This window comes from Mya arenaria, chromosome 11 (assembly GCF_026914265.1).
Source record: "Mya arenaria isolate MELC-2E11 chromosome 11, ASM2691426v1".
Lineage (NCBI taxonomy): Eukaryota > Metazoa > Mollusca > Bivalvia > Myida > Myidae > Mya > Mya arenaria.
In genome coordinates, this window is record NC_069132.1 from 13,918,086 (window position 1) to 13,931,472 (window position 13,387).

The 13,387-nt window shown below is 37.4% G+C and overlaps 1 protein-coding gene across 1 annotated transcript in view; it reads left to right on the forward strand.

Moving 5' to 3' along the window:
- The window catches only part of LOC128209102 (uncharacterized), a 29,531-nt gene extending 22,722 nt beyond the window's left edge, over positions 1–6,809 (forward strand). The window contains exons 2-6 of the mRNA XM_052912956.1: positions 1,366–1,384; positions 1,661–1,807; positions 3,696–3,825; positions 4,710–4,819; positions 5,150–6,809. Of these exons, the coding sequence (XP_052768916.1) occupies positions 1,366–1,384; positions 1,661–1,807; positions 3,696–3,825; positions 4,710–4,819; positions 5,150–5,190 (447 nt within the window). The 3' untranslated portion in view covers positions 5,191–6,809. The remainder of the gene's footprint in view (positions 1–1,365; positions 1,385–1,660; positions 1,808–3,695; positions 3,826–4,709; positions 4,820–5,149) is intronic.
- The last annotated feature ends 6,578 nt before the right edge of the window (positions 6,810–13,387 follow it).

Here is a 13,387-nt window from a genome sequence, read left to right on the forward strand (position 1 = left end):
GTTGAACCATTGACTGCATATCATGTACTGACTGCAGATCATGTACAGACTGCAGATCATGTACTGACTGCAGTTACATACTGCATAACATGTACTGACTGTACATGTACTGACTGCAGATACTGACTGCAGATCATGTATGACTGCAGATACTGACTGCAGATCATGTACTGACTGCAGATATTGACTGCAGATCATGTACTGACTGCAGATACTGACTGCAGAGCGTGCACTGACTGCAGATACTGAGTGCAGATCATGTACCGACTGCAGATCATGTACAGACTGCAGATCATGTACTGACTGCAGATCATGTACTGACTGCAGATACATACTGCAGATCATGTACTGACTGCAGATACATACTGCAGATCATGTACTGACTGCAGATCATGTACTGACTGCAGATACATACTGCAGATCATGTACTGACTCCAGATCATGTACTGACTGCAGATCATGTACTGACTGCAGATCATGTGCTGATGTGAAATGGTATGAGACGTATATTGTTATCTAAAGACACCTGTGCAACCAAAACAAAAGCCATGCATTGGAATGGTCATATTATATATATATGTGTGTACATATCTAGAACGTTCATGGCTTCGACATAATTTGTCCAACTACCTTTATATGACTGGTTCATAAGCTTATTGGTAGATGATATGTATATTCTAGGTTAATGTACTCGCGGAGTAAACGGGTCAATACAGATTTCTAGCTTCTTTGCAATTTGTTTCTGTATGTTTGAGACATTGAGACAAATTGCTCTTGAAAGGAGCAATATAATACGCAATGGAGTATGGGCATTTAGTACTTTATATAGTAAAGATTTCATACTCAGAATATAGTTTATCAATCCCAAAGTGTTACAAATAGAAGCAAATAGACACCATTCTGCATGGCCTTCAATCAATCGACCATGAATATAATACAAATTTGCGCCTGGGGAGACCTTCCCGTGATGATCTGTACATGAATAACCAACATCAATCATTTCTGTTTGTATGATTTCGATATTGGCCCAGATTCTTACAAAGTAGGTAAATTACGTTGTCTGTAGTTTACATAGAATGAAATTGTTTTTTTACATGAAAGATATGCATTCTTTGTAGTCCTGGTATATATTTGGGACGATCCTTACTAACAAATACTTGCCTAACAAAACACCGGATGTGCTTGGTGAGCCGATTCATGAATAGGTTATTCACCACATTGAACCATTCAGTATATAATTACATTCAATAAAAGTTCATTTGAGGCTTTGTAGTTTTTCAAATTGAATTAAACCCGACAGATGAATCTTGTGATTGTGGTTACAAATCTATATAATTAATTATCAATGTTTTTATTCCCTTTCAGACTGAAACCACAGACCAGGGTAAGTTTCATTTTGCATCGAGCTTAAAAAAAGTATGCTTTTTAATCTTATTTTTAGTATCCTTCCTTACACATAATCTTGAGATGTTGTCGAAAACTCCTCCTCCTCCGAAATTCGAAATTGAAAGATATGGTTTAATATATTACCTTTTTTAATGACAACACATGTATTTAATCTAGATATTAAACAAAACGTAGTCGCCCTAACTATTGTCTTCTTTGTGTCTATGTTATTTGAGATATATAAATGGCTTGGTAATGTTGTTCCGCCTTATAGATATCACGGAGCTGTTTATGATGTTCGACAAAGACGGCGACAATAAGATTGAGCAAGCGGAGCTGAAGACGCTGCTAAGGGTCGTCTACAAGACCAACCCAGATGAACGCATGGTCGAGGAACAGCTTCACAAGTTCGATACGGATCGTATGTTCAATATAACGCTCTAAATTATTGGTTTATTAGATAACTGCTTCACTGGTAAAGTCTCCCAAACACTGATTTCAGATTGGAATACACTTACACATAAAGGACACACGCACGACACTAGCAGTGAATGTTAAAATAGTAACACCATATGACCATAACCTAAAGCAATAACACGAGCTACTCTATGGAAATAATAAATTGAATAACATATAAAAATAAAAATATTTTTTTTACTTCGTTGACGGCGGCAGTCGTTGTTTATTAGAAGCGTGAAGCCAAGATCAGTCAATGTATCGAAACCAAAAAAGGTACATTTGTAAACAGCAGTAAGTTATCTTCATGTGTTGAGATGGCCGTTTCCATGACACTTATCTGATCATTGACAAACAGGATTGGCCTAATCTGCATCAACTTCTTCGCTGCTGCAAGTGATAAAGGTTTCGTCAGTTTGATAATTAAAAACAAATACTCAAAAGTCAATATGCATTATTTTGGACACAAGGATACTCTGTAAACATACAATGCCTAATTCATCTCAAGATTTGTAGATTTTTCAGATAATAGAACGCAGACGAGATGGAGCTCTACTGAAACGTTCATGTTTCAGCTTTATGTCGTCAACATAGGACAGCAACCGATATAAACGTTGTTTATTGAATATGAATATGTTCACTATGTGGTTCACCTTTCTTTAATTAACGACGCATTTCTTGGGTGTAAAATCTAATTACCGTATCTAAAAACAAGGCAATCCATATAAATTCAGTCAATCATGCAATCCATTGCTTGTTACTTGCACAATTGTTATTTATCTGCCATTCTGTCCTCTCGTTAATTTTCAGGATGCACGTAACTTGTTCAGTAACGATTTCATTTCCGCTTCTCCGCTTTCTTCTGTAAAATGTAGCTGCGAAATTGATTGCGGTTGTTCCATTCATCATCTTGTCATCACATTGGCAGAATATTAAGAAAAGAAAAACGAGAAAAGTAGTGCCTTTCTTGAAAGCAAATCTTTAATTGCAGTAGAAAAAGTGGTTTGCCAATGCGTGCTCGACTCCAATTGCACCCCGATCGAAATAACTGGTCTTTGAAGGGTCTTGAGAGTTGAATGACGCACATCTCCGCTTTAAAACTGACGAACGTGTCGCCTTCATTTGAATTCGGATACTTCTTTTGAACAAAACGTTTATTTTGACAACACATTTCTTCGTATTCGTTTTTGCTAAAAGTGTCCATCCATTACAATATTATTCAAAACAACATTTTCACTTTGAATAAAGTGTAAAAGCTCAAATCAAATACAAATTATAATTGATAAGAATGGTTTTAGTTGAGTAAGAATTTTCTAAATTGTTTATCTTATGTTCTCTCTCAAGGAATCTTTACACTTACTGGATGAATGGTGCAGACAATGGCAACCATGGGGTTGACATTCTTGTTTTATTTATGATTTCTCGAGAGATAATTGTTTTTGTTTGCAAAAAAGATGCATATCGACAGGAAATGAATGAACGAAAACACAAAAGTGCAGACGAAACTAATATCCATGTCATTAAAACTTCGGAAATGTGGCGACATTTTTCTATACAGCGATGTGTACACAATATATTGCAATACATATTTATGCTGGAGTAAATTCAACTGTATTATTAGCAGGAGCCTTTCGCTTTTGAAATACACTACATGCTTTAGTTACAATATAATAAAAAACATGGCACCGTACTGAAAATATTTAAACAAATTGTAAGTAAGAAAGAAAGAAGAGAGAGAGAGAGAGAGAGAGAGAGAGAGAGAGAGAGAAAGAAAGAAAGAAAGAAAGAAAGAAAGAAAGAAAGAAAGAAAGAAAGGTACATATTTCAAAGAAGGTAATGATTTTTGGTTACAGGTAGCGGCACTATTGACCTCGAAGAGTTCAAGCAGTTGTACCACTCAATGCCTTACAAACCAAAGGGACGCAAACTGAGGCACATGTTCGATGAGTACGACGCTAATGGGGACGGGGATCTCAGTATCGAGTAAGTTCACCTGGAATCTACATGTGCTTAAATGCATCATAGCGACATGATAACACTTCGAGTAAGTACAATTTGCATGTACATTACTTCAAGTGACACACAGTTTCGAGTACGTAAAGTTCGCAAGTATCAATTTTTTCAGTAAGAATAGAAAGCATTTGCATGGCTTGAATGATGCATTTATCTGTCATCGATGAGGCTAAAACCGGTTTAAATCCCCGCCTGAGCGCATGCGAGTTTGGATGGGTCACCAAGCCGGACCCATGGGTTTTCTCCGAGTGTTCCGGTTCCCTCCACAGCACAAGACCACACTCTCGTGCAACATCGTCCCAACGAGATGGACTAAGCATATGTTAATATAACTTTCTTCACAATCGCCGTAAAATAAATAAAGTTTAAGATATCACGCCATTGAATTATTGCCCATTTTTTCACTGACCGTGCAAAGGCGGTTACCCGAATATTTACAAATGACGAGGTGTTGATTATTGTTAAATGTATGCCGCCTTGTAGCGTTGTGCTCATGGTTGGTGTCGTTTGGTCTCGATCGCTGTCCCCTATGGGTTTAAGGGGCTTGTCCATGTACATGTAGTTTCCATTGTTTTATGCCGTCTTCAGTGTGAGAAGTTTCGAGTAGCCATAGGCACCATTAAAATTGATAATACACTCAGTTTCGAGTAGGTACATACACCATTCACGTGACTTCAATGTGAAACTATGTTAAACGGTACAAACTTTCTAATTGGTCAAAACAAGGCCAGTTGTACATCTGTTATTGCCAAAACGATAACTAAATTAACAAAGATTTAATAGATAGGGTCAAGCAATGAATAGTCCCCGTACTATTATCACAACACATTAACTGTGTATCCGTCTTTTTGCAGGGAGGTGAAGCAGTTTCTGGGATCCCTGGGGGCAAAGTGTTCTGACAAATTGGTCAAGAAGTTGATGAAGGAGGTGGACGTAAACGACGATGGTCGCGTCGACTTCAGAGGTCAGTGTTCTGCATGTTCTACTGTGGTTTAAATTAAACAATGTCTCTTGGTTCAAACTTCTTAATTGGCTCAGCATCACCCAGGAGAACCATGAATCGGCTGGCTTATAAAAATGCCCCGTACAACTTCAGTATCTCACAATTATAAATAAAGCATATGCTCGTACAAAGTTTTGTAACAGTATAAAACCTGGTTATTGCATGAAATATGTAAAAATAACAAAATAGCATTTACAACAAAATACTTTACCAAGTTCATAATAATATCATTTTCCCGCTACATTTCTAACTTTCTCTTTTGATCTAAGTCTGTATTGTGTTTCTTTTCAGAGTTTTGCCTGATGTTTGGGAAAAGTCTCTCCGAGCACTAAGCCATCACATCTAGTAATTTCACAATGCTCAAGAACCAAGTCCATTTCAGTGTTTGTCCTTGACAAAACACATGAACCAAATGGAGTACATGAAGTATAGTCAGTCATACGCATTTGGATTACATTGCATAGTGTAGCGTGACCTTAAGATACGATGAAATAATGGCTTAAGATTGGAAACTTTTATATATTTCAACACATATGATCACTTCTTTGTTTGCTTATTTTCTCTTTAACATGGTGAATCTTCAATACTTATATTTAAGAAATCTTAAATTAAGACTTCCCTTTAACTTAAGTCAAACATTCTGATTTAAACGTTCTTTTTTTAAAAAAAAAGTTTTAGTTGTCTTTATTAAATATATAAAAAGTATAAACCCAAATAAATATCAAGGGACTCAAGAAATGTACAAAAACATATTCTTATCTACTATAGTGAACATGTTTAACATACCACGATAATCTAATTACAAAATATGCAGATTGAATGCTCGTCTCTGTTTGATGTTTTATAAGATTATTGGCAATGCTCTGGGTTTTCTTCCTTCCTCAATTCACTTCCGGTGCACTCTTTATGATATTTATATAACAAGCACATGTTTACATATAAGTTGAGTAAAAACGTAACAATTTAATACTATTTCACTCAATACTTTGACTAATATAGCCAGTTCCACAAACTTTACACTTATATACTCATATACATAAAAGTTGAGTAAAACAATACCCAATTCTTTGATTAACAGATTCAGTACCACAACTATTCGAATTAGTTGAGTTAAAACAATACAATCAATAGTTCACACAGTACTTTCATAAACCGGTTCAGTACCACAAATTATATTGCATATTATTGGCACTATACATTTACACATCGCTATTTGTTCACGTGAATTTCTTTTGCTGTTTTATTTCATTTAAGTAAGATGTATGATTTATATATGATAGCATTTTTATTCTCTGCACAAGAATAATACCCATGAGGTAATATCACAGCAGCCCGTTGTGTATAGCTTGGAGAAGTTGTCCACAGGATTTCTTAAGGCTGGTTTGATTGGTTAATAGTATTGTTTCGATTAATGTTGACCAATCGATACTCATTTTGGCCAACTTTAGCTGAGCAATGGAATTAAGCATTTTATTCGATTAGCTGCTGTTGCTTCCTTTTTGAAGTTATTACTGTATTCATTGCACAACTGCTACGGTCTTTTGTTTTCTTTACTTATTGGATGTTCCCATACATTACAACCCGTTTATTTTAAAATAAAACCAACAATTACATTATATAACATATTCATTATAAACAAACAAAAACAATTTAGATGGCAGAAAACTTGACAACAACATTGAGAATGAGAGTCCATTGTTAACATGTATGTACCTCGACAGGAACTTGCTCCTGTGTGACAATACAAATTTAAGATATTTATTCATTAAGACCACTGTTATTATCATTGCAATGAGCCAGTCTTTATTAACTAAAATACCACTTTGAATATTACATTTTCATTATATGCAGAACGTATATCTTCCTTTAATATTTATTTGTTATTGTACGTGTTTATTTTGGCTTTTAGTATTCATTATAATATATGTTCAATAAAGTGTATCTATTATGACATATTTGTTACATTTCATAACTTATAACAGATGCGACCCTACGAACATAAACTGCCTTCAAGGCTTACACGTATTAGCGTTAACAGACGCACCTCTATTTTGGCACTTCCGACGTCCTTCAAAGATTTATACGCCGTTTGCTATACCGTTCTGAATGTAGACCTATCGAATCTCTGTCTGAACTCGTAGATGGCATTAGGGTGTACCTGGTTGCAACACACTGCTTCAAACTGAAAATAGTATTTGATTTATCACGTCTGCACATTTTGGTATGTCTTCTAGTCTAGAACAATGTACTTTTAAATGTTGAGCTAGAATTCAAAGAAGCTGTCTTCTGTTGCAGACATGTGTTTTATCGTCTGCTGCTAAAGAAGCTTCTTCTTCTGATAAACAAATTTCCCTGATTTGATCAACTAATTCTTGACATGTTTATGATTATAGATGTGATCTGTTTCGAAGACAAATATGTATCAGTCCTTTTGGAGTCGAGTTTTAATCCGCAAAGATTTATTCAGGGATTTTCATCTCGATTTGGCTTACGTATAAAAAGGTCAAGAAGCTTTACGGCTATAATTAATCTGCTGTTAGATATTCAATTGCCAACCCTGATAAGTGCAAATATGTAGTGATAATAATAAACCTGTCGATTACAAATAATTGTGTGCAAGGAGAAATAGTACAATAAAAAACACTACACCAAACAAACCCATTAGCCAAAAACATACCGATGACCCGGGTTAAAGACACATGGTAAACGTCCAACGGACACATAGCCAGCAAAAAACACTGGTTTTATCAATCGGCAATAGAACATACATGTGTATTATTCATGTTCAAATTATTTATTTTAATATAGAAAGGAAACTGAAAATTAACATTTCATATTTTAAGTAAGAAGTTCAAAGCAACAACGGGGTTCTTCGAGAAATATTGTTTTATTCGTTCGATCGTTTATCTTTATGATAAAGGGTGCAGTATAGGTAATACAATATGCAGTCGCTTCTACCCACATTGAGCCCATATCGAACCCATCTAGGCGGTCATGGCACATAAAAATGCATAAAAGTATTTTTTTAGCAAACATTTCGGTAAACGCTGTGGAATGGTCGGAGAACCAGGCCCCAAAACCACAAAACCACAAAACTACTCAAGTCAAATCTCATTCTCAAACTCAACTCGAAATCACACAAAATCAAAGCATGATTCAAGATCGTGCATACTTTTTATACCTTTTGGAAAACGTATTTTCCCATAGAATGTGTTGATAAATAGATTTGCCATTAATAATTCTTCATAGAAAGTTAATTCTAGAGCAAAACCTAGCTGTAGAATATTTTTGTCTTGAAATCTTGACCAAAGGCGTAAATCAACATATTCTATGTTAGAACGCGTTTTTAAAAGATTGTAACAACGTATAAGATTTTTAATAACTGGTGATGCTATATGTGGTAAAATGACTTGATACTGAGATTAAAAATTGACTTTTCGTGATATTGAGGAGCTCAGTGTGTGTAAGAACTAGTTTATGAGTGCTTGAACCATGTCTGGGAGAGTTATGAGTGCTTGAACCATGTCTGGGAGAGTTATGAGTGCTTGAACCATGTCTGGGAGAGTTATGAGTGCTTGAACTATGTCTGGGAGAGTTATGAGTGCTTGAACCATGTCTGGGAGAGTTATGATTGCTTGAACCATGTCTGGGAGAGTTATGACTGCTTGAACCATGTCTGGGAGAGTTATGAGTGCTTGAACCATGTCTGGGAGAGTTATGAGTGCTTGAACTATGTCTGGGAAAGTTTTCTTCGCTTTCGTCTAAACATTTACACAAATATCGTAATGGTAAAAAAGGCGGAGCTTAACCGTGCATTAACTAGCGTGCGGATAAAATACAACGCTGTTCATCTATACCGAACCCTGGTTATTGAACGTTGTCCTTGACAACATGGTATGATACAGTAATGTCATCGAAAACTCTTGTCACTCGCGCTGTAGCGCTCGTGTATATTTTCAATAACTCGGGTTGGTGGTAGCAGAAACTATTTTTTAATCTCACAATTGCCCAAACATGTATTAATTATTAAAAACTAAACAAATACGACTTATCGAAGCCTGCATCATCATCATGACAAAGAAGTAAAAAGTAAATACATTATACATATATAAGTAAATAAAGTAACTTTAAATACCCAACTACCATATGCAAACGAGTAAATCCAGCCGGAGCAACAACGTCAACTTCTGAAAGGTACGATATGATCATTAAAGGTATTGTTTTATGTCTCCTTCAACTCAGATCGCAAAGTTTGTCCGTAGAGCAAAGATATTCCCGTCTCTTCTGTAAAACCGTTTGTGTTCTATCAAAGCCCACGACTCGATGGCCCAGTATACCATATCGCTTGTAAGACAGGTGAAACTTAAGTAATTGGCACAGTATGAATAGTCTATTCTAAGACAATGCATACTTCGAAAAGGGATACAAATTAAATGGCAAAACATTGAAAATTAACTCGTGCGCTCACTTCATCCAGTTTCTGAAAATATTTGGATTACCACTTGAAAGTCTCCCTTGTTCAATCTTCCAAAACAACCTTAAACCGAATACATGTGTATATTGACAGTTTAGGAGTCTTTCTCTTTCTATTTCATACTTCGATGTAAATACTACGGAATGCCGTTAGGGCCATCGCCTATGAATGTGTTGATCTGAAACGCGATACTAGATTGTACGATGATGAAAACGTGACAGTACGATAATGAAAACGCGATTATACGGCAGTTCGATGATGATGATGCGATAAATTATCGTGTTTTCACCTTTTCGCGTTTTCACCATCGTAATATCGTGATTTCGCGTGTTCCTCATCGTACTATCGTATTTTCGCGTTTTCATCATCGTACTATCGTGTTTTCATCATCGTACTGTCGTGTTTTCATCATCGTACTATCGTGTTTTCATCATCGTACTGTCGTGTTTTCAGCATCGTACTATCGCGTTTTCATCATCGTACTGTCTTGTTTTCATTATCGCCTTCCGGTGCGCATGCGCATAAAATAGTTTACCCTCCATGTGACAAAATGTCGGTTTCAGGGGGTGCTTGTATTAAATCATTGAATCACTTCTTCAACTGAAGCTTTTATCACGCGTTTAGAATTGATCTGAAATACTGTTCATTAAAAGTTTAAAGAACGATTGACACAATAAAGTTTAAATTATGAATTGTCTTTATACAATAAAATCAACCAGTCAAAACAGTATCTTTGAACAGTTTTCAAAATGCAATACTTCTGAGATCACATCATCATCATTATCATCATCATCATCATCATCATCATCATTAGCAGCAGCAGCAGCAGCACCAGTACCAGCACCACCACCACCACCACCACCACTACAGGAACTTCTAATTCATCATTCTATTTGCATTAAATTAGCCACAAGTTCTTATGGATTATTTAAGACGATTTTTAAGAATACAACGTATAAGACTGATATATTACAGATACAATTGTAGCATAAGCAACATAGAAGTGATAGTGTCAGTGGCAGTTGCAGTGGCAGTGTCAGTGGCAGTGGCAGTTGCAGTGGCAGTTGCAGAAGCAGTAGAAGTCGTAGTAGAATTGTCATTCAGAAAAAGAGGTTTATATGACGTGGCGTCATTTCACTTCAGGATGTGTCATTCGCTTGAACGCTGCGCTATCGTTAGTTTTTTTTTTCTAAACGACTGGAGAGTTAACGAGACGTTTCTTAAACGCCTTTGAAATTGTCATTAAGTTGGTCGTTATTATGATCGTGCATTTACGATAATGGCAGATCTTAAAAATTCTCTGAAACACACCCCTGCATTCGACATTTTGTCACATGAAGGGCCATTATTTCTTATCTGCGCATACGCGCAGGAAGGCGATAGTACGATGACGAAAACACGACAGTACGATGATAAAAACGCGACAGCACGATGATGAAAACGTGATAGCACGATGATGAAAACACGAGAGTACGATGACGAAAAATCGACAGTACGATGATGAAAACACGAAAGTACGATACTACGATGTTGAAAACGCGAAATCACGATACTACGATGGTGAATACGTGACAGAACGATGGTGAAAACGCGATAGTTTATCGCATTATCATCATCGTACTGTCGTATAATCGCGTTTCGTTATCGTAATGTCGAGTTTTCGTCATCGTACTGTCGCGTTTTCACCATCGTAGTTTCGTGAGTTCGTGTTTTAATCATCGTACTTTCGAGTATCGCGTCTCAGATCAACATCTTCACAGGCGATGACCCTAACGGCATTCCGTAAAATACATGTAATTCGTTTTCAAATAGAGAGCATCAATTCTAGATAAACTATCTAGTACAACATACTTTATAGTCTCCCTTAAAATATGCGTACAAGGTGAACGAATGACAGTACTTTTATTCAACATCCAGAAATATTTTCGGCGTGTGCTTTTCAATCTGCCAGGCTGAAGTCGACTCACCTCCGTACTGTTTCCAATTGCTACTTTAAAATCAAGCCTTCTCTTTTCACCAACAAAATATATGAATGATTACTGACAGAATTTAAGCATGGACCAAATGCAGCATAGGCGTTTGCCCTAATGCATTCTTTTAACATATATTTGACAAATGTTATTTCTACCAGGGTCTAGGTATTGGTGTTAAAAACTGACAGGGGAAGTATCGTTGCATCGGGTTTGAACGTGAACAAATGTTCTGCCAGGGGAAGTATCGTTGTATGGGGTTTGAACGTGAACAAATGTACTGACAGGAGAAGTACCGTTATATGGGGTTTGAACGTGAACAAATGTTCTGACAGGGGAAGTATCGTTGCATCGGGTTTGAACGTGAACAAACGTACTGACAGGGGAAGTATCGTTGCATCGGGTTTGAACGTGAACAAATGTACTGATAGGGGAAGTATCGTTGCATGTGGTTTGAAGGTGAGCAAATGTACTGACAGGGAACGTATCGTTGCATTGGGTTTGAACGTAAACAAACGAACTGACAGGGAACGTATCGTTGCATGGGGTTTGAACGTGAACAAATGTACTGACAGGGAACGTATCGTTGTATTGGGTTTGAACGTGAACAAACGTATTGACAGGGAACGTATCGTTGCATGGGGTTTGAACGTGAACAAACGTACTGACAGGGAAAGTATCGTTGCATGGGGTTTGAACGTGAACAAACGTACTGACAAGGGAAGTATCGTTGCATGAGGTTTGAACGTGAACAAACGTACTGACAAGGGAAGTATCGTTGCATGAGGTTTGAACGTGATCAAATGTACTGACAAGGGAAGTATCGTTGCATGGGGTTTGAACGTGAACAAATGTACTGACAGGAAAAGAATCGTTGCATGGGGTTTGAACGTGATCAAATGTACTGACATGGGAAGTATCGTTGCATGGTGTTTGAACGTGAACAAATGTACTGACAGGGGAGGTATTGTTGCATGGGGTTGAACGTGAAATCATTACTGACAGGGGAAGTATCGTTGCATAGGGTTTAAACATGATTTCATGAACTGACAGGTGAAGTATCGTTGCATGTGGATTGAAATGAATTCATGTATTGACAGGGGAAGTTCGTTGCATGGGGATTGAACGTGAATTCATGTACTGACAAGCGATGTATCGTTTCAGGGGGGTTGAACATGAATAAATAGACTGACAGGGGAAGTATCTTTGCATGGGGTTTGAACATAAATTGCTGGACTGACAGGGGAAGTATCGTTGCATGGGGTTAAAACATGAATTCATGTACTGACCTGGGAAATTTCGTTGCATGGGGTTTGAACGTGAATTCATTTACTGACAGGGGAAGTATCGTTGCATGGGGTTTGAACAAGAATTCATGCAATGGTAGGGGAAGTATCGTTGCATGGGGTTTGAACGTGAACAAAGTACCGACAGCGAAAGTATCGTTGCATGGGGTTTGAACGTGAACAAATGAACTGACAAGGGAAGTATCGTTGCATCGGGTTTGGACGTGAATTCATGACTGACAGGGAAGGTATCGTTGCATGGGGTTTGAACGTAAACAAATGTACTGACAGGGAAAGTATCGTTGCATGGGGTTTGAACGTGAACAAATGTACTGACATGGGAAGTATCATTGCATGGGGGTTGAACGTGAACAAATGTATTGGCAAGCGAAGTATCGTTGCATGGGGTTTGGACGTGAATTCATGACTGATAGGGAAGGTATCGTTGCATGGGGTTTGAACGTGAACAAAGGTACTGACAGGGAAAGTATCGTTGCATGGGGTTTAAACGTGAACAAATGTACTGGCATGGGAAGTATCATTGCATGGGGTTTGAACGTGAACAAATGTACTGACAAGGGAAGTATCGTTGCATGGGGTTTGAACGTGAACAAATGTACTCACCTCACAGGGGAGGTATTGTTGCATGGGATTTGAACGTGAACAAATGTACTGACAGGGGAGGTATTGTTGCATGGGGGTTGAACGTGAACAAATGTACTGACATGGGAAGTATCGTTGCATGGGGGTTGAACGTTAAATCGTGAACTGACAGGGGAAGTATCGTCGCATGGGGTGA